The 22397-nt window shown below is 23.6% G+C and overlaps 2 protein-coding genes across 9 annotated transcripts in view; one reads left to right on the top strand and one right to left on the bottom strand.

Moving 5' to 3' along the window:
• Positions 1 to 2082: 2082 nt before the first annotated feature.
• LOC122504413 (battenin) lies at positions 2083 to 13112 on the top strand. Of its 3 annotated transcripts, none has more exons than XM_043615521.1 (8): positions 2083 to 2230; positions 6839 to 7029; positions 9360 to 9517; positions 10867 to 11025; positions 11109 to 11442; positions 11914 to 12066; positions 12323 to 12463; positions 12777 to 13112. In XM_043615521.1, exons 2-8 carry the CDS (start codon positions 6856 to 6858, stop codon positions 12912 to 12914), a joined length of 1257 nt encoding a protein of 418 aa, XP_043471456.1. In that variant the 5' UTR covers positions 2083 to 2230; positions 6839 to 6855; the 3' UTR covers positions 12915 to 13112. The 3 variants fall into 3 exon arrangements, with proteins under 3 accessions (XP_043471456.1, XP_043471457.1, XP_043471454.1); XM_043615519.1 differs by lacking the exon at positions 2083 to 2230 and adding an exon at positions 5786 to 6138; XM_043615522.1 differs by lacking the exons at positions 2083 to 2230; positions 10867 to 11025 and adding an exon at positions 5783 to 6138.
• A 1451-nt stretch (positions 13113 to 14563) lies between these two features.
• The window catches only part of LOC122504412 (Down syndrome cell adhesion molecule-like protein Dscam2), a 226411-nt gene continuing 218577 nt past the window's right edge, over positions 14564 to 22397 (bottom strand). For 2 of the 6 annotated variants that reach the window (XM_043615517.1, XM_043615512.1), the window contains exons 22-26: positions 22143 to 22337; positions 21626 to 21780; positions 18001 to 18226; positions 16413 to 16503; positions 14564 to 15242 (exon numbers count right to left, since the gene is read on the bottom strand). In XM_043615517.1, the coding sequence (XP_043471452.1) occupies positions 14981 to 15242; positions 16413 to 16503; positions 18001 to 18226; positions 21626 to 21780; positions 22143 to 22337 (929 nt within the window). In that variant the 3' untranslated portion in view covers positions 14564 to 14980. The remainder of the gene's footprint in view (positions 15243 to 16412; positions 16504 to 18000; positions 18227 to 21625; positions 21781 to 22142; positions 22338 to 22397) is intronic. The other 4 variants (XM_043615513.1, XM_043615514.1, XM_043615516.1 and 1 more) reach the window with 4 other exon arrangements.

Genomic DNA, 22397 nt, shown 5'->3' with positions numbered 1-22397 from the left:
TATGTAAAATACATAAACATATAAAATATTGAAATTTTTAAAATACAAAAATAAATAAAATATAGAAATATAAAATAAAGAATTATTTGAAACATAGAAATAAACAAAATACAGAAATTAATAAAATACAAAAATTAAAGAAAGTAAAAATTACAGATTGCATTGATCATTTTTTGAATAGAATGAAATTTTTTTTGAAGAATATATTTTCATCTCAAATGGATTAAGATTCCGGAATGGGGAGAAAATTTAGAAAAACTTCTCATTTTTTTAATCATTTGGATTAACAAAAGGTTGGAGTTTGCTAACGTGAAACATAATCGCGACAGTGATCCGACAGATCGATTTTGCGTTGTTAGGTTCGGTCAGTAAACTGGGAGGGTAATAGGACAGATGGACATTTGGGCAGCTGGGCACTCAATTGACCACGGCCTTCTCTCTGAAAAGCACTTTTTTAAATTTACTTTTCATTCGATCTTTCGGAAAAAATAGCCACGAGCCGATGAAATCAATCATTTTTTACATTTCCCCGTTTTTAGGATGGGAATTTTTTTCCTCTCTCAGTCTTTTCAAAACTATATTTCAAAAATTTTTTAATGAATGTCCTGATTATTTTTATTCTATAGAATGATTTTAATGATCCATATGCTCAACTGGCCTTTCTTTGAAAATTTAAAATTTCAAAAATTTGTTGTTTTTTTAATAAAAATTCAAGTTTTTGTTTGTTTATTCAAAGTTTATTTTGGACGGTTTTTTGTACAATTGAAAGTTTTTGATTTTTGTTTAATTATTTTATTTTAATGTTATAAATAATAATTAACAATAATAATTAATAATAATGATGAATAATATTTAATATTTAATAACGATAACAATTTAATGACAATATTTATTTATTTATTTATTTTAATCAGATTTCAGTATATATTAAGATTAATGTTATTAATAATAAAATTATTAAATAGTAATTTAATTTCTTAATTTTTGTTTTTAATTATTTCCTGTTTTATTCAGTCGTAAATTTATTTACAATAATAAAATTATCAACAATTAGTAACAAGTATAAAATTTTATATTAGGATTAGAATTCATTTCCTAATTGTTAATATTAATTATTAACAGTCGCTTATGATCCATGTTGTTAAAGCATCTTTAAATGAACATTAAAAAAAGAGTTCCACTTTTAGTGCAGAAAATTATATCTGAAATAAATCACTAGGATGTAGCTGAATGCGTTAAAGCATTGCACTAGTTTCAAGGCAGTTGCAAAGGTTCGAATCCCCGTAAATGAAATTTTTTTCCAAGGTTTTATTAAGATATTATTAGTAGAGGAAAGTAATTAATTATTTAATGAATGAATAATGAATTAAAAAAATGTTAAATAAACAATAAAATAACTATAAATCATAGAAAAAATAAAAAAAATTGAATAAAAAAATAAAATATTAGATAAATTATAGAGCAGAAGGAAAAAACAAAAAAGTAGTTAGAAGTTTCTTAGAGTGAATATATTAATATTAAAAAATAATCTATAAGTAGAAAAATGATAATGAAAATAAATAAATAGAAATAAAATTCAATAAATAAATAAAAATAACTAAAAATAAAATTCCATAAATAAATAAAAATTATCTGGGAATAAAATTCAATAAATAATAAATAACTGGAAATAAAAATAAATAGATAAAAATATTAGAGATTAAAAATAAATAAGTAAAAAAAATGTTTCTAATAAATATAAATAGAAACTGAAGACAATTAAATAAAGAAAATGTTTTGCATAAATAAAAATAGAAATTAACCCATAAATAAATAAAAAAAAAATTGTTTTACATAAAATGAAGGATAATTGTGCGAATAATTTCTGCCGTTGAATATTTTTTGACTCGAATAATAATTTGAAGGTAGTTATTGAGGAATGTGGAATTGTGGAGCACTAAAGTGAAGCAATTTTATCAGGTGAGCTGAAGAAGCCTGAGTGTTTTTATGGGAGTAGAAAATTGGGGAATAAATTTCTGCTGAAAGTAACTGCTTCCCTCTGTTGGTCGTTCGCTGAGTAAGAAGAGAAGAATACCTTATTTTAAGAGTGTTTAGTCTTGTGTACACACGTTGTAAACGCGTGCAAATAATCAAATATATCATGGAAAAATAGTCTAAATTAAAAATTTTTATTTTTAACTAATTTTTCGGCGTTTCTCTAATTTTTGTAATTTAATTTTCAAGAATTCAGGTGAGAATTATTGGAATTGTTAATTTATTTTATGTACGCTTTTGGGTAAAATTGTGTGAAAATTTTTGTTGGTTTTTTTATTGTGGTGTATAAATACTTGAAGGTATTTCTGTACATAGAATTTTTTTTAATATTAATACTGGCATGTTTTTTTTTTATATTTTAAGATTGAAATAATAGTGGTTTTTAGTTTTTCTTCCATGTCTTTTAATTTCTTTGGCTGATGTAAATTTTAAGAGAATTGCATTTTTTTGCAAAAAAGAAACAAGTTAAAAAAATTTGTAAAAAAAGAATTTATTTATAAAAAATTGTTTTATAATTTTTTAAAGAGAATTTCTTTTTATTTTTTAAAATTATTTTTACTCTTTTTATAATTATTTTCACCGGTTGACAATTTTTTTTAAAGTTAATTTTGGAAATTTTCATTTCGAGTATTTTTTGCTTATTAAAAATCTTTTAAGTGTTTTTGTTTAACAGAACATTGGAATTATTTAAAAAAATGTTGGGAAAATTTTAATTAATACTTGTCGATATATTACCCACTGTCGACTTACACTGTAGTATCATTTGAAATTTTTGTTACTTATAATCGATAAAATGACTTTTTGCATTAACGTTTTTTGAAAAATTTTGCAACAATTTTTTTTATCATTATTTTAGTATACAATTTTTTAATATTATTTACTATTTTGTTAGTTTTTTGTTATTATTTTAGAATAATATAATATTATTTAGTATTAATATAAACTTGCGACTTGAATAAATAATTAAAAATTATTTAAATAGTTAATATAAACATCGAGTTTATTAATATTTAGCATAACTTTGTTATATAAATTACAAAGTTTAATTTTTATGAATCTTTTCAATGATTTCTTTTCAAATTCGTATATCGACTGATGTACTGAGTGAAGAAGAAATCCTTTTTATCTTCACTTGATAGTCACAATCGCCTATTTGAATTTTTAATTTATCTAATCTAAATTAATTGCAAATTTAATACTTCTTACCTTAGTTTTGTTCACGTGTAATTTCCATACGGTCATGTTTTCGTTAAAATTTTTATCCATGTCACATTTTTCTTTAAAAAATGGAAACGGATAAAAAAGGCGCATTTTTATTTAAATTTGGAATTTTACAATTTTCTAGACATTTTTTTCATATAATTTAAATAATTTTTTAATATTTAATAGCACCAGTCAATTATATATTTTCATGTGAGTTAATTACATTTTTCACATATATAATTAAGTTTTTTAAAAATTAAAAGATTTTCACAAACTTGAGTTCTTGTTTTCGGAGTAAAGAAAATTAAAATGAAAATAATTAAAAAATAATTAATTTTTGTTGAAAATGAGTTGTTTAGTTTAAAATATTTAAGAACCCATTGTTTTCTTAATGAGATGACGATATATTTTTCTCGAGAACCATGGAAATCGATTATGACAAAATATTCTCTCTCTCAGACCTATAGAAATATTTATTTTGGGAATTGTATTGTAAACTGTGCAAAAGAATTTGTATGAATAGATTTACTTTTGTTCTTCTGACCTTTTCAATTAGTGTACAGTAGATGGAAAAGATAAGATTTTAAACTTGAATTTTATCAGTGTCTAAAATTAATATCATTGATTTGAAAATTGATAGCGTGAAATTTTATTCACATAGTTTAACGTAATTAGTGTAATTTAAATTATTCGTAAATTTTTTTACCTCGGATTTTGAAGAAATAGATTCAGTTTATTAAGTAATTGGGTAAAATGGTAATTTTTAATTTTGTGAGTTAATTATAAATTTACGTTGATTTAGGTTAACTGAAATTATTTAAATTGAAATTCATTAAAAATGAATTATGAAGTTCGATAATTTAATTTAATTTTAGTTTTTAATTGAAGTTTATAGTTTCAAAGCAAAATATTCATCTCATTAATAATTAAAATCAAAGTAAAAAAAAAGTATAAACAAATATTTCCATTGTTTTCCTTGTGGAAAAATACTTTTTTTCTTATAATCGTTGAACATAAACTTTATAAACTTTACTGACGTAAAAATGTATTAGAATTTAGAAATATTAATTATTAAGAAATTAATTGTCAAAAATGGTTTTAGTTATTTTATTAAAGTTGATTATTATTAGTTACTTATTTTAAACTTTAATAATTTTCATACAGTAATAAAAAAATTTTATTTTATTAAATGAACATTAATAGAGTTGATACAGTTGATTAAAGTCAATCAACCTTTTTTTTTATTCCTTTTTTTTGTTTTTAATTATCCTCTGTTGGGTAATTTACAGAAAAAAAAATTAATTGTTTTAAAACGTTTTCATTTACGGCTCATGTCGCAATTAATTAATCGAGAAGCAATATTTACTATTATCCGCAATTATTATTGTCTACACGTAAATTAAAATAAGTTTTCTTTTCTCTTTTTTTATTTTTTGAATGAACTTTAATAAATTCTGATTAAACAGAGGGCTGAAAGTTAACTCTTCATATCAAGATAATTAAGATTGAAACTTCTGGAGGTAATCTGGGGGAAAATATTATCAGGCGATTGGTATTTTAAAATGAAACCTTTAACATTAGAGAATCGTTCGATTCAAGATTCTGGAAATAGATATTTTATTCTATGATATGATGATGATGACGACGACTCCATTTTCTTTCAATTGATCATAAATTGATGCGTTTTAATATCGTATGATGTTAAACGATTATTATTATTGTTATCACGCTCAATAACGTGATAAAATTTCAATTAAAATTTAATTTATTTAGAAAAAAAAATGAAACTGTAAATATAAAATTGACTTTAAAGTTTAAATAATATTAAATTTAAATATAGCATTGAAAATTAACTCAAATTTTTTAAATTTAAGGTTTTTAATTTTTTTAAAGCATTCATTAGTTTTCGTTAGTCAATAAAATACGTGCCAAGAAAATTAACAATTTACTGTAAATTAAATGATAATTTATTTAGGGTACTGAATTTTATAGTATTTTTTAATAAATTAATTTTTGGCCAATAAAATGCGTGCACAAAAAAATTAACTTTTGCAACAAAAATCTTTTGGGATATGTCAATAATAGATAAAAATTAAAATCATCGAAATAAGTTCTTTGTCACTTTTTTTATTTAACAAATATATTGCTTCATTTTATAACAGGTGTATTTAATAATGATAAAATATTTTTTTGTTTTTTTGAATTTTTTTTTTTAACGAAACAAGTTTTGTTTACGAGAAAATAATAAAAAAGGAAATTTTCCTCAAACAACAGGGAATAAAACAAGTATTTTTCTCATCATTTTAATTAAGAATATATTAAAATAAGATAAAATTTTTAATTATTTTATTTACTTGAAGAGATATCTCAAGTTAATTCAAATAAAATGACAATCCACTTGTCAATTTATACTCTGAATACAACCAATAGAAAATAGAGGCACGTGCTTCCGGCTCAAGCGTTGATTGGTTAATAAAAGACGAGCCTCCAAATAATTATTATTTCTTCTTATCTGCAGGTTACAACATCGTTCTTTATTATTTTTTTTTTTTTCATTTTTTTGTAACAATTTTAACATTTTTTTTTCTGTTACACATATGAAAAAAAGGAGATTTAAAAATTTGAAAGAAATATCTATTAAAAGTTCATTAGCAATTTGTACATTAAGAGTCCCACGTAAATTGTATCAGCGGTGTTCATTAACATTCCCGTCATTTGCCTTCAGTTTACTTGTTACCTTCGTATTGTGACAATCGTTCTCGCTAAACGAAGCGAATGAATTCGTATAGAAAATTCAAGAAAAAGAAGATATGAATAATTTTCCACGAAGTGATTATTGAATCAACACAAAATCAGTGATTTATTAAATACAGGATTTTCGAAACGAGTTATTGAGAAAATGTAAGTTTCCTTTATTTTCCTTTTTTTCTCTTGATTTTCATTGTCAAATAAGATAAGTATTTAATAAAATAAATATCAAGGTATAACTAGAAATTATTGTAAGTGTTAATGAAATGGGAATATAAATATAAATTTGATTCGTGTGCTGATAAAAATAATTTTTATAATTATAATAATAATTAATACAATTCTAATAATTAATATTTAAATATAACAATAATTATTATGGCTTTTCTTAATATAGTCATTATTATTCAATTAATAATAAAAATAATAATAATAATTTATTATTATTATTATTATTATTATTTTTATTCTAATTGTTACCGTTGCTATTATTATTATTGTTATTTTTATGACTTTCATATTATTTTATACAATTAAATTAAAAATAATAGTTAAAAAAAGTGTTTACGACACAATGTTTTTTTTTTGTAAATAATAATGAACATGCAAATATATTAAAATTTTTTTTCTTCTTTAGATTGACAGCTTTTAAATATTAAACGTGTATTGTCTTATTTTATCGGTAGTTATCGCGCGAACATTTACAAACAAGCAGGTCTCGCGATTGTTTGAAAATATTTCTTTTTATATGGAAAATTATAAACAGAAAAATCATAATAAAAATTTTCCCAATATTTTAAAAAGAGTACAAAAATTTGTTTTTCTTTCTAGAATAACTATTTTCTTTTTTTAGAGTAATTATTTTTTGTGATGGCTAAAGGTGAATTGAAATTGTCGGATATAAAAGACGTGGAAAGAAATGATGGGGAGAAAGCGAATAAAATAAGAAATTTGGTGGCATTTTGGATTTTGGGATTGTGCAATAATTATGGATACGTTGTTATGCTCAGTGCTGCTCACGATATTCTCAGAGAACGATTTGATGTAAGTTTTCTTGGTGGTTATTTTATTTTTATTTTTGTATTATTCGCTGAAAAAAAAATTTATTCGTTTTAAATAACCGATTACTTGTGTAATATCAAATAAATATTTAATTAATTCACATAATTTTGATTTAATTCAAATAAACTATGTTTGAATCAAAATTAATTATTGATTTCAGTATATGATAAAAATAGGGGAACATAGTCTAGGTCGGCCACCTTTTTGACTTTTGTTTATAACTTTTTTTTAAAAATGAATTTGGACAATTGAAGTATATGGTTGGAAAGTCCTGTTTAATAGGAACATTTTTTCTGTACAAAGTAAATTGACAGGTTTAAAAATGAAAAAGTTATAAAGATTTAAAAAAAAAAAATTTTGTAGTCCAGGTTGGCCATTACAGTCAAGGTCGGCCATGTTTAAAATTCAAAGGGCATTAATCGTTAAAAAATAAAATAACATGTTTGGAGTTACGGAAAATTGATTCTTTATTGTTTACAGTTTGTAACTTAATGAAATAACAAAATAATAACAATAAACAATATAAAAAAATAAATATAAATAAAAAAAAGTTTTGCACTAAAATATTAATAAAATTAAATAAAAATATTAATAAGATGATCAATTATATTATGAGTTATACAGAATTGCAGTTTTTGCAAATGAAGTAGCTCGTCCTCAACTTTGCGCATTTTAAACACATAGTGGCCGACCTTGACAGTAAGTAACATTACCGAATTGTTGTAACCATAAAGAAATACGTTTCGGGATTCGATTTTCTACTTTGTTTTCCTTTCAACCATGAGTCCCACAAATTTTCTGCATACTTGCCTTGACGATTCAATTTGTTTTTTATCTTTTATTAATGGTTTTTCACATTATGCACAAAACTTTTTTTGAGCTTTTTTTGTACCGACGTCACAGAAAACACAATTTTCGATTTTCCGAAAATGTAATTGAACAAAAAGTTAGGTTTCACTAAGACAAGCTTCGACAAAAATGCGCGTAGGTGGTGCTAGTGAACTTGACAAAAAAACGCGAGTGTCCTACCTAGACAGTAGGCCAACCTTGACTACATTCCCCTACTATTTAATTGACTCAAAAAAATATTCATTTGATATAAATAAATATTTATTTGAAACAAATAAATATTTATTTGATACAAACAAATATTTATTTGATAATAGGCAAGTAATCGTTTATTTGAATCAAATAAATTTTTTTCATTGTTGTTTTTGGTTCTTTTTTTGGTTTTAACAATTTTTGAAAAATTCTTTTTAATTTTTTCCACTTACAAAAATGTTGTTTATAAAAATTAAAAAAATTTGTTTAAATCTAAAAAGAAATATTTTTTTATAGTTTAGAAAAGAATTTTTATGGTTTCATTTTAAATTTAAAAAATGAGTTTTGTTTAGTTTTTCGTAATGTTGAACATAAATCTATATAGTGAGGTAATTAATATTCATCGAGAGTTTTACTTGTAACTGTTTGCAAAATGGTTGGGTCATGGATACATTTTTGAAGGATAATATTATTTTTATTGCATAATTTATTTTCAATGAGAAAAAAAGTAACTGAAAAAAAGAATTTTTGAAATTTTTTGATGATAAAAATCTTATTGTGTCTGATAGACATTCATATAGTCACATTATTTCACTATCTAAGGAATGTTAATTTCTAATAATCACTAATCTCAGGGATCATGTGAAAAAAAAATATAAAACTTGAAGAAAAAGTTTATTTGATTGAAATACTTCGTTGGTAGACTAATGGTTTAATAAATATATAAAAAATTATTAAATAAATACCAAAATATTTGAGAATAAATATAAAAAAGTAATTAAATTTTAAACAATGCTATGCGGAAGGAAGTGAAAAATTAATAAATAATGTAATAAATGAAGTAAATAAATATGAAATGAAAAATTATATTAAATAATGTAAATAATTAAAAATTTAATAAAGATGAAAAATGAAAAAGTATTAAATTAAAAAAAGAAAATTACACAAGTTTCCAGTTTTAATAAATGAAATTTCTGTTCAACCAATCATTTTTGTACTTGAAGGAAATTTTTAATTAATTCATTAATTATTTGTAGCAAAAAATATTTATTAAAGGCAAGTAAACGATTATTGGAAAATTTTCTAGAGATATAGAAATATTTTTTAAAGAATAGTAAATAAAGTTTTTTAAATTAGAGTAAATAATAAATCTTAGACTAAAGTGCTTATATTTTCAATACAATATTGAATGTTTGTTAAATTTTTGATAATATAAAAAAATAATTTATGTTGAAAATTAATTTTTCGTTCAAATTTTTTTTTTTCAATAGCACAAAAATGATGAACCGCCAAAAAATACATGGGATAATAGCACAAGTGAAACGTATAGGCACTGCAATACTATCTCAACTGGAGCTATACTTTTAGCTGATATATTACCATGTTTGATAGTTAAGTTAATTTTTCCATTTGTGCCATACTTTGTTAAGTAAGTATTCTTTTAACCTTGTTTGCAACTTTATTATTATTATTATTATATTGCTAAAAAAAATTCACTCATGAGTTAAAAAATAAATTTAATTAAATTAAAATTTAATTTGACGAGATTGGCCCGTCTATAAGTAGATAAATAAATAAAAAAATTAATAAAAGAAAAGTGAATTCATAAAATTTAATTAAAATAAATTAAAGTAAATTAATAGCAAATTAAATTAAATTAAAATATCTTTTTTGTATAATTAAATTCTGACTTGTCATATTTAGTCAGTTTAAAAGAGCCCAAATATTTTCAGAATGTTGACAATTAATTTTTGTATATTTTAAAGAAACTTAAATGTATAATTAGTTGTGTATTATAGTTTCCTTTAGATAATTTTTCCAATTAGTTTTGAAGCATGTGAGTCTTATGTTTCAGGAAGTAATTTTCAAAAGTAAATTCAGAAGACAAATTTTCCATTTGTTTACTTTCAAATTTTTTATTGACTCATAAAATAGAACGAAACGTTTTATTTCGATTTGGAAATAAAGGAAAATTTTGAGAAAATCTATTTTATTTTGTTATGTAAAAAAGTAGAATTAAAAGCAGAATCAGAATTAGACGCAAAATTAGAATTAAAAGCAGAATTAGAATTAGAAGCAGAATTAGAATTAGAATTTTAATTTAAAGGTGAATTAGAATTAGAAGCTGAATTAGAATTAGATGCATAATTAGAAATAAAATTAAAAGCTGAATTATAATTAGAAGTAGAGGCAGAATTAGAATTAGAATTGGAATTGGAATTAAAATTAAAAGCAGAATTATAATTAGAATCAAAATTAGAATTAGATTATTATCTAATTAGAATTAGAATTGGAAGCAGAATTAGAATTAAAAGCAGAATTATAATTAGAAGTAAAATTAGAAGCAGAATTAGAATTAGAATTAGAAGCTGAATTAAAATTAGATGCATAATTAGAATTAAAATTAAAAACTGAATTATAATTAGAAGTAGAATTAGAATTGGAATTCAAATTAAAAGCAGAATTAGAAGTAGAAGCTGAATTAGAATTAGATGCATAATTAGAATTAAAATTAAAAACTGAATTATAATTAGAAGCAGAATTAGAATTAGAATTGGAATTAAAATTAAAAGCAGAATTAGAATTAGAAGCAAATTTAGAATTAGAATGAAAATTGAAAGTTGAATTAGAATTGGAAGCAGAATTAGAAGTAGATGCAGAATTAGAATTAGAAGTAGAATTAGAATTAGATGCAGAATCAGAGTGAGAAGCAGAATTATAATTATCCAATTAACATTACATATTTTTGTGCAGTGGGTAATTAATAAAATTTTTCAGTACTCGCGTTCTTGCCTGTATATTGTGTTCAATTGCCGGTTTCCTATTGGTCGGCTTGGGTGAAACGAGCATAATTATAATATTGGGAATTGTTCTCACGTCAATTTCTTCTGGATTAGGAGAACTAACATTAATTGCTTATTGCAATCGATTCAATAAGTAAAGAACAATTAATTTTTAATGAATATTATTTTTTTTTCTTTTTCGCAATATAATTTTAATGTGAAAATATTAATTTTTAGACATGTGATAACTTGCTGGTCGTCAGGAACTGGGGGTGCAGGAATATTTGGTGCTGTTTCGTATGCATGTCTGAAAATTTGGTTGTCCACGAAACAAACACTCTTATTAATGCTGATAATTCCATTTTTAGAGGGAATTGCATTTTGGATTATTTTAGAAATACCGAAGGAAACAGTACAGTCAGACAAAAGTGGTATTGGAAGTCGAGAGCAAATAATTAAAGTTCAGGAAAAGAGTTTGAAGGAAAAATTACGTTTGGTGCCGACTTTGCTGAAATATATGTTGCCTCTTGGTTTAGTCTACTTGCTCGAATACTTTATCAATCAAGGCTTGGTAATTTATTCTTTTAATTATTTGGTTCGAATTTTTTGGGTTTTTGTATTTGCAATATTTGCATGCAATGATTTTTATTTTTTTCTAAAGAGATTTCTTTTAAAAGTGATTGTTTTCTTCTGTTTTATGAAACGATTTCGATTTTTTTCGGAAGAGATGTTTTTCTCTAAAGAGATTTTTTCTACTGATTTATCAGATGATTTCGATTTTTTCCAGTGATTTTTTTTCTAAATAGATTTTTATTTCAAGGAAATTTTATTGTACTGATTTATGAAATGATTTCGATTTTTTCTAAAGAGATTTTTATTCCATAGAGATTTTTTTCAAGGTGATTTTTTTCAAGGTGATTTTTTTCTGAAGAGATTTTGATTTCAAAGAGATTTTTTCCTATTGATTTGTGAAACGATTTCGACTTTTGCTATTATTATTTTTTTCGAAAGAGATTTTTTCTACTTATTTATTTCTCCACAGTTTGAACTGATCGAGTTTAACAATATTTCGTGGTTGGGTCCCAGTGATCAGTATCGATGGCTTCAGGTTGACTATCAAATTGGTGTTTTTATATCCAGATCATCAGCAGTATTATTTACTTTTAATAAAATTTGGATCATGTCTGTTTTACAGGTATATAATGAAGTAGATAACATATTTTGTTGACTCTAAAATGATGAAATGAAATTTTTTTGTCTCTTATCATTAAATTTTTTTTTAGCAAAAACAAATATTTTATTAATGCTGAAAATTTCGATTTCAGTTAAGAATTTTACTAGTGAATTTTTGATAGTTTTTCTTTGCTTCTAATTTTGGTATAAAATATTTTATTAGTGTTTATATTTTTAATAATAGAAAATAGTTGACTAAGGATTTATTATTTTTTCAGTTCATAAACGTGATTATTCTACTTTTTGAATCCATATACTATTATATGCCTAGTTTTTGGATTGTTTTTTCTATTGTTTTGTGGGAAGGACTTTTAGGTGGTGGAGCATATGTGAATACTTTTTACAAAATCTCAAGACAGGTGTGTAAATATTCATCATTAGTGAATAATAATTTTTTCTTTCAATTATTTAGTTAAAATTTTTCATTTCTTTTAAATTTTTGCATTAAACTGTTTTAATATTTTTCTAAGGAGATTTTTTCTCTGAAGAAATTTTGGTTTCAAAGAAATATTTTTCTATTGTCTTTTGAAACGATTTCGATTTTTTTCGAAAGAGATTTTTTATCCAAATATATTTTTTCCTAAGAGTTTTTTTTCAAAGAGATTTTTTGCGGAAATAATTTTTTTTAAACATTTAAAATAAAATAATTGAAAGTGCAATTTTTAAATTTAGATTCCTGCAGAAGATCGTGAAACTTCGTTTTCGATTGTTGTACTCGCTGATTCGATAGGAATTGCTTTAGCCGGTTGGATGTCAATGCCGGTGCATAATGCTATTTGTCAACTTCCACGACCAATTAGAAAGTTTTAATTTATTTTTTACTTACAGTCAGTATGATTCATATTGCTCACTAACAATAGTTTATTGTTACTTTTTTTATTGTTTTGATAAAAAAAATTCGAGTTATATGATAGATAAGTTATTAATAGTAAGTTTCGATTGATTTTTTTTAATGAATGGAATCAAATTATAATTTGAAGAACAAAAATAAAATCAACTATCATATAACTATTGAGTGTGATACTAAAAATGTGTGAATGCTACTTAAATATTTATCTCTCGTCTCAGGGTAAATGAAATTAATTTAAAAGGATATTTCGCATTTTTTTCGAAGAAATCATTTTATATATTCATTATTAAATACAATGAGAAAAAATTTATTTGATTCAAAAAACGATTTTTTGTCTATTATCAAATATATACTTCAGTGAAAAATTCTATTTAAATCAAATTTTATTTGAACGAATAATTCTTTCTTTAATAAGTTAAATAAAAATAAATCAACTAAATTAATAGTAAATAAAATGAAAATAGAAAGATAAGAAAAATAAAAATAAGTGAAATTCTAGTAAAAGAGTTAAAATAAATCAATAAAATTAATTGAATAAATAAATTGAAGTAAAGAAAAACGTAAGTAAAAAATATTTGAAGCAAATACTATTTGATTTAAATAAAAATTATTTATTACAAATTAACTTTTGTTTGATAATAGACTTGCTTTTATTAATTAAGGCACTTAATTAACTTGCATCAAATAATTTTTTTTTCTTTGTATATTTGTCGATTTAATTTTTTATCAGATTTTAATACTCGTTTAACTATCGATTTTTGCAATTGCATAAAAGTTTTTCAGTAATTCTCTTATATAATTTCGTAAGATAATTCGGAAAAATTTACAATTCGATATAATAAAAAATAGATTTAGAAAAAAAAATTTAGAAAAACTTTTATACAGAATACTTTTTTTCTGTATGAAAAAAGTTTACTATAGTATTATCTTTCTATTTTTACAATAAGAAATAATTCATCAAAATGAATTAACTGTACAGTTTGAAAAACCAAACAGTAATATTAGAAAAAAGAAAATTAGGTTTCTTATACGTATTTTCTATATTATATTTTATAAAATAATTATATATTTGTAATTATATACAATTATATTTAACTATAAAAATGTTAATTATAATCAAAAGCGAAAATTTTGTACTGTAAATGAAAAGTATTATTGATAGATTCAATCAAAACGTCGACAATCGTTATAGCGCACAAGAAAAAATATTATTTTTAAAAGTATTAAAAATGGTTTCAAATTTTGTACAAAAAAAAATTTGTCCCAGTTAGAGAAAAATATTGTAAAATATAAAAAAATATTGTTTAGTATTTTCTTTAGAAAATTCTTAATTTTAGGGAGTTCTTAATTAGTAAGTTTTTTTTTCTTAATTAGTAAGTTTTTTTATGGAAAGATATAAATTTTTCTCAAACTAAATAATAAAGGGAAATTTAATGTCAAAATAAGTTATTTTTTGAAAGACTTAAAATTGTGATTTTTCTACATAAACATTTTTTGAAAAGAAATGTTCGATAAAAATTAATTGTAAATTAATTGTGTTTTTAATTTCAAAACGCAGAAATTGTAAAAAAGGAAATAGATTTTTCAATAAATAAAAACGAAATGTATATCCAAACCGCAATTCGTATTTTTTTTTCTTGTATATTTTACAAAGTAAATAGAATATAAACAATCTCTAAAATTGTTAAAACATAAGTGTACGAATCTCGTATTAAACAATGTACATATATATTATAAAGTATACGATATATCAACAAGACAACTTTTTTGGCGCGCGATTATCCCGAAATTTTTGTTTTTCAAGTACACACAAGTATACAACATATGATGACAGATTTTTTTTTCTTTTTACTTATTATAAATGGCAGTTTTGAGTCTTGAATTTATCTGCATTTATCGATGTAATTCGAAATGATAAAATCCATTAAATTCAGTGATAAAAATTTGATGATAAAACACGCTTACAATGATTTTCATTTTTTTTTCTTCTGTTTCTCTCTCTCTCTCTCTCTCTTTTTTTAAATATTTACACCGCGATAATAAAGTCACGAAGATTTCGTTGACCTCGCCCTCTATCTAGATCGCATTCAGCTTCACTTAATTCATGCGGGTCGGAGAAACCCGAGGGTGGATCCAATTTGGGGATGAACAAGTGTCCCGGTCCGTCGCGCTCCTGCTGCTGGTGCTCCCGGAAGACAGAGCCCGACTGGTGCCGGGAATGGCCAGACCCGTGGAGCCCGAAGATTGACCGGGCCTCCTCGCCGGTATAACGCGCCAACTGTAACATCCTGGGGGGAATTTTTATTTTTTAATCATTTTAAGTTGCAAAAATTATTTTAATCTAATTAAAAAATAATTAAAAAAGTGAATTTTTGAATTTGTAAAAGGACTCAATTCTGAAATACTTTTATAAGTCGAACTGAAAGTGACTATTTCTACTAATTTCGGTTTTCAGAGTTGAGCTCTTTTTGAAATTCACGATTTAATTATTAAAAAACAAAATTATTATTTTAAACAAATTTTTTTTGGAACTAAAATTCATTTTTCCTGCTTATGAAAATTATAATTATTTTTGTAAGACGAACTGAAAGTGACTATTTACTGATTTGAAATCTGATAATACTTCCTGTTTGAAAATTATTTTTATTTCTGGTATTCAGTTTTTAAAAATGTTAAAAGCCTGATTTGACAAAACTCTGTCTGATTAAAACATTTCTACTACTGACATTGGAAAAAAGTAATTAAAGAGAAAATAATGAAAAATTTAAATAATCTCTTAATTTGAGTAAAATTTCCATTTACTACTGACGTGAGAATTTGAAAGGATGGACAAAAACTGTATTCTACTACCAATAGAAAAATTACTATAATTTAACAGAATTCAGCATTATTTATATTTGTGATTATTATATTCAGAATAAAACAGTAGAATACTTTTATTCTTTATATAACAATTTAAAAAGTCTTATTAAAACTGACTTTTTACTACTGATAACGAAACTATAATAATCTTTCAAATTGAAATTTTTCTATGCTCTTGATATATGAAGAGAAAAAGGACTATACTGAAATTAGAAAATATAATAATTCCAATCGTCTTCTATTACTGAAAAAAAAAATTTTGCAAACATTTTAAGTAACATGTCTGACTAAAATCTACTTTTACTACTTATAGTAGAATTTTAAAAGACTGACAATAACTTTATTTTATTACTAATAGAAAAGTTGCATTATAATTTGACTAAAATTTACTGAGATTCATTATTAAAAATATAACGCAATTCGAAAAGTCTGACTGAAACTGAACTTTACTACTATTTTTAACAATTAAAATTACAATTTTAAAAAATTAATCATAAAATTGCTATTATTAACACTGTTAAAGAATTTTGTCTGACTAAAATTTACTTTTACTACTGTGGTAAAAAAATGCCAAGATTTTAGAAAGTTGCGCTTACTTGGGTCGTCCCCTTCCAGGAAACGATTTTCTCTCAAAAACCGGTGAGGGTTCTGTAGACGTGCTAGATTCTGGTCCATGGTACAGGAAGTCTGTAAATAGAAAATTTTTCTTGTTTCATAAAAATCGTTTGTGATAGTTTTTTTTTATTTCCATTCTGGGAAAATTACGTGCCGTTTAAAATATTTCTTTATAGAAAATTATTTTCTTCTTTGCAATTTGCCAATATTTTCGTTTTTCAAATTTTCGTCTTTTATACTCAGGGAAAATTTATGTCTCAATCGAATCAATTCGATTTTTCAATTCCCTCAAAATCTTGTTAAATAGAAAAATTAACTAGAATTATCTATATAGTAATTAACTTTTATTTACTCTTTAAATTTGAATTAGTTAAATTAAAGTCAGTCACTGATTCAAATATAGTAATGTATTACTAGTGAAATAGTTAATAACTAATTATTAATAATTAATGAATATTAATATAAATAACTACTTTGGTAGTTATTTATTTACTAATACTTAGTAATTATCTACTAGTAATTACATATTTTTTATTAATTGCTGAAGCGAAATGTCAGCCACGATTTTATTAATAATATTAGTTATTTTTAACTAATTCGGATTTAGAGAGTACTATAATTATTTATAGTAATTATTAAATATTTTTTATATTTATCTACTTGACTTATGTGCAACCAGATTTGAAAGGAAATTTTTTCTACCCAAAATATTTCCGTCAAATGTTTTTAAAATTTGAATCTCGAAACTGTATTTACTACTCTCTAAATTTGAATTAGTAAAAATATTTACATACTAATTTGAATTAGTGACTGACTTTTTGCTATTGAATTAATAAATTTTACTGATAAATAATTAAATAGTAACTTCTATTAATTTATCAGTAAATTTTACTAATTCAAAAGCAAAAAGTTAGTTACTAATTTAAATTAGTAAACATTTTTACTAATTTAAATTTAGAGAGTATGTTTCGCTTCTATTTATTATTGAAAATTAAGATATCATTAAAATTTAATTATTATTTATTAGTTGTAAATGAATTAATATTAATTAATATTAATTTTAAATTCTAATTAAAATTTTTTTTTCTAATTTAAAAACAAATATTAGCAATCTATTGTGGAGAAAAATGGAACTTTTGTAAGTGCAAGCCAAAAAAAGAAACAAAAAAGAGAATTGTTATTCAATTATTATAATAGTATCTATTTAATGTTCTCATTATTCTCAGGCCCTGAATGATAAAAGTAATGAAAACGATAAAATTACCTATAGATTCTGACAGTGTAATAATTTGAATTTTATTTTTTGCAAAAAATGCGGGAATTACACTGAAAAATTCTTTTATTTAACTCAAATAAATTATATTTGGTTTAAATAAAATTAACAAATTTTTTTAAATAAAAATTCCTTTCTGGGAATATTCTTTCCTTTCCGGGGAAAAAATTCATTGAAATGCAACCAGAAATTTTCGTTTGGAGAGACTAGTAATTTCTTTTTAAATTTCGTGTCCATTTTTCTCCGTTAGGGATTGCAAAAAATTTTGGAGAAGAAAAAAGCAAGGAAAAATTTACTGTGAACACGCGCGTCAGCCGCAGCTACGGAGGTCGAAAGATGCGAATCGACGAGGTGATTGGAAGACTCAGTTCGGCTGCTGGTCCCGACTTCCGTGTCGCTGTCCGAGCCCAGGGTGTCGTACTCCTCCGACTCGGACTTTCCCTGATGGGTCTTGTGCGATTTATGCAACGGTGCTGAGGACGAACGGCCCCCGCGCACCTTAGTGTACCGGTTGCAATCCGACTGCAATCAGACGGAATTCATTGATTGATTGATGAACGTATTCGAATTATGACTGATTGAGTAACAGTTATTTGCTAATAGACTGCGTTTACACTGAGCTTTAATTTTAATTATTTGGATGTTTTCTTTACAGCTTTCAGTGGTCACTTGGAGTTCACTTTGTTTGTCGATTATTTAATTTTTTTTATTTGACTTTCATTTTCATTTCCATTTTCAGTTTCATTTTTTACTTTTACTTTCATTTTTATTTTGACTTTAATTTTCAATTTAACGTCGAAATACTTTTACTTTCACTCTCATTTTGACTTTGATAGATTTTTATTTTCATTTTCACTTTTACTTCAACAGGTTTTTGTTTCCACTCTCATTTTCACTTTCACCGATTTTTATTTTCTCTCATTTTTATTTCAACTTTAACAAATATTTATTTTTACTTTCATTTTCGCTTTGAAAATTTATATTTTCCCTTTGATTTTTACTTTTTAAATTTTCACTTCCAGCAAAAATTTACCAAAGTGAAAACGAAAGGGAAAATAAAAGTTTATCAAAGTGAAAATGAAGGCGAAAATAGAGATCTATCAAAGTGTAAATAAAAGGGAAAATAAAAATCTTTCAAAATAAAAATGAAAGTGAAAATAAAAACCTATGTAAGTGAAAATGAAATGAATATGAATTGAATATAAAAATTTATTAAAGTAAAAATGAAAGTAAAAATAAAAACCTACGTAAGTGAAAACGAAAGTGAAATTGAATATGAAAATTTATTAAACTGAATACAAAAATAAAACTAAAATTCTATCAAAGTGAAAATAAAAGTGAAATTAAAATTCTATCAAAGTAGAAATGAAATTGAAATTAAAACCTTATCAAAATTATAGTAAAAATGAAACTGAAAATAAAAGTCAAAGTAGAAATGAAATTACATATCGACCTCCAGGAACAAGTCTAAATTCTTTTCGAATTTGGAGATGAGAGAGAATGAGAAAAGCAATCCCACTCGCTTGACTTGTTCCTCCAATCACCGAAACTCTCCCCACTCTCCAAAAGCCTTAATTAATCCTTCAAATAATTAAATTTTTCCCCTGAATGAAAATAATATTCTAAATTTTAAGAACTATTTCGACTTATATTTAGAGGAAAAATTTTTTAGTTTTAAATTGCGTGCAAAAATTTTCTCCCCAAATAGAAGTAAACTGATATTCTTAAATTGAGAATAAAATAATCTCAGGTGTGTTAAAGTTCACTGTAAATGCAGTCGTAAATGAATATATTTGCGAAAAGGAAGCAGGAGGGACCAGCAGTCGCGCAATGATTGGTTGCAATGCTACTGTATATATAATATATATAAGAAATTAAGAGTCGTAATTTAATTTTCTCTACTCGCAAAAAACAGCGAACTATTTATAATTTGTGTAAATGAAAGAATAATAATGAGAACTATGTATAATATAGATATATAATATTTGATGGGAGTAATAATTATTTTGTTTTGAAATGACACGAATGATCGTTTCGCGACGGTTGTACATACCTGAAGGAATCATTTATTTTTTTCACGTTGAGATCTTAAAATTATATTCGTTCGATTTTCCATTGAGAACGAATTTTCAATTTTAACTTGGAATTTTTTTGTTGAAAATAGTTACCTTGATTGGATTGAGATGCAGATCCGTTGATAGTTTCTGCACCCAAAGGCGAAAGGAAATATTATCCTTTTTAAGTAAAGCCATGAAATTCTCTATAGGTTACTTTCAAAATATTTTTTAACTACAAATTTAAATTTGTTTTCTTTTTTAATAATTTCTGTCTGTAGTAAATTTTTATGTACTGTTGGTAAATTTCGAATTTTGAAAACCTATTTCTAGGAGATTTTTTTTTTAAATTAAAACTATTTGCCTTTATTTATTTATGAAAGAAAAAAATTTTTTTGCTGCAAATTTCTTTTTTTGTAATAATAAAGTTATAATAATAATAACAATAATAATAATAATTTTCCTTTTATGTTAAAAAAAAATAAAAACAACAATTATTATAATAAACTAACAATAAAAAAAAACTATTAAAATAATTATAAATATTAATTATAATGACAATTATAATAATTATATAAACAATGCATATAATAAAATAGAATATATTGAAGAATAATAATTAAATGATATTAATGATAATGATAATTAAAATTTTTTTAAAAATAGTTTTTGTAATTCTTTTTTTTAAATAATGTTTGCAGCGAGTTTTTAATTGAAGGTCTAAAGAGATTAAAAAAATATTTATCGTAGATAACATTGTTTACTGTCTTTGTGACTAAATAATAATAATATCTTTTAGTAAATACTGAAAAGTAAAACCACTATTAACTTTAAAAGTTTTTTTTTAATTTCGTATTATTCAAATGTAGAAAAAAATATTTTAATTTGTTGAGTATTCAATTTTTGTTGAAAAATTCTTGAGAATTTATAGGCTTTCGCAGTATTGCGTTTTGCAACTTAATAAATCAAAGCTGTAAATCTTTTTTAAATTTACAAAAATAAATTGTCAGCATGCATCTAATTTTTGTGCATATTAAAATAAGTTTATTTAGTTTTCATTCATTTGAAAAATTTCACTAATTCATTTAATTAATTATTATTTAACTTTATTTACGTAATTATTATTATTATTTTTTATTATTATTTTTTTATTAGTATGTATAACAATATTAATATTTATATTTAATTATTAATATTTATATTTAATTATTAATATTTATATTTAATTATTAAAATTTATATAACTATTATTATTTATATAGCGGAAATTAATAGCAATAATTATTGTTATTTTGATGAAAATTATTAATTGATTATTATTTGTGCGTATTTTTTAAAAACATTTTTTTAAACTCCAACTTCTTTCGTAATTTTCCAATATTTTTCCTTGATTTTAGTAGAATTAGTAATTAGCAGAATTGTGTTTAGAATAATTGTGACGAAACTCGTGAAATAGAATAAAAGAAATAAAGAATTGTATAAGAATAAAAAATTGGATAAAAGGAATAAAAAATTGGATAAGAGGAATAAAAAATTTGAAAAGAGGAATAAAAAATTGGATGAAAGGAATAAAAATTGAATAAAAGAAATAAAAAATTTGATAAAAGAAAAAAATAGGATAAAAGGAATAAAGAATTAGATAAAAAGAGTAAAGAATTGACTAAATAATATAAATAGAAGAATTTAAAAACTTAAAAACAAATTAAAAATCGTCTTTACTTAAATGATTCATAATGTAAATTAGTACTGATTTTATTTTATAATTCGTTTTTTTAAATAATGTGCCATAAATTTCAATGTGAAAAACGTGCAACTACGAAAATTTTCCAAGCACTTGCTGATAAGAGTGAAAAACATTGATAGTTACCTCTCGTAATTGTAGTGTATCAGCAGCTGATAACCGAGGATCGTGATAGACAAAAGTTTGTAGAGGGGCAGCAGAGTCACATCGACTGTCGCCACCTGCAGGTACACTTTCCTTCAATTGGAAAGTTGCGTATGGATAAATATCCTCCGAGTACTCTGCAATTCATTCACAGTCGATATTAATTTAAATTTTGCCAGCAAAAACTATTTTGCAATTTAGCCTTTTTTTAGAAATACCTTTTAGAGAAAAAAATTTTTTTCTTACAAAACATTCTATATTTTTAATACAGTCGTTCCTTGATTGTCAAATTTTCGATAAGTTTAATTTTTTATGGACAAAATTTAAATTGGTTTTGGATTTCTCTTGGAAAAATTTTGATACTAAAAATATTACAAAATATTGATAAGTTTTAGAATTATTTTTAAGATTGAACTAGATTTGTATGAATTATTTTTTTTTTGGGTGAGATTATCTGTTGCATAGTCTATTAAAGCTTTATATATTAATTAATTATTACTTTCACCTGGTATCCTTTCGAGAGTACCCATTTCATGAATTGGTGATCGAAGGGGTTTTCGAACAGTCGCATAATATTGTTCACGTTGCTCCATATTTTGTTTATTATCTAAGGCAGCAGCTGTTTGCGCATCATGAAGACTTCCCAGATCACCCATCAAAGGCCCTGCATTACAAATATTACTTGCAAATAGTACTGGCAAGTAAATTTCATTATATAAATTAATGGTCCAGTGAAGTCAACTTCTTTCTTTGC

Source organism: Leptopilina heterotoma, unplaced genomic scaffold, assembly GCF_015476425.1.
Source record: "Leptopilina heterotoma isolate Lh14 unplaced genomic scaffold, ASM1547642v1 Lhet_297, whole genome shotgun sequence".
Taxonomy (NCBI): domain Eukaryota; kingdom Metazoa; phylum Arthropoda; class Insecta; order Hymenoptera; family Figitidae; genus Leptopilina; species Leptopilina heterotoma.
The sequence above is the reverse complement of the archived record's forward strand: the minus strand, read 5'-3'. Positions and strand labels throughout refer to the sequence as shown.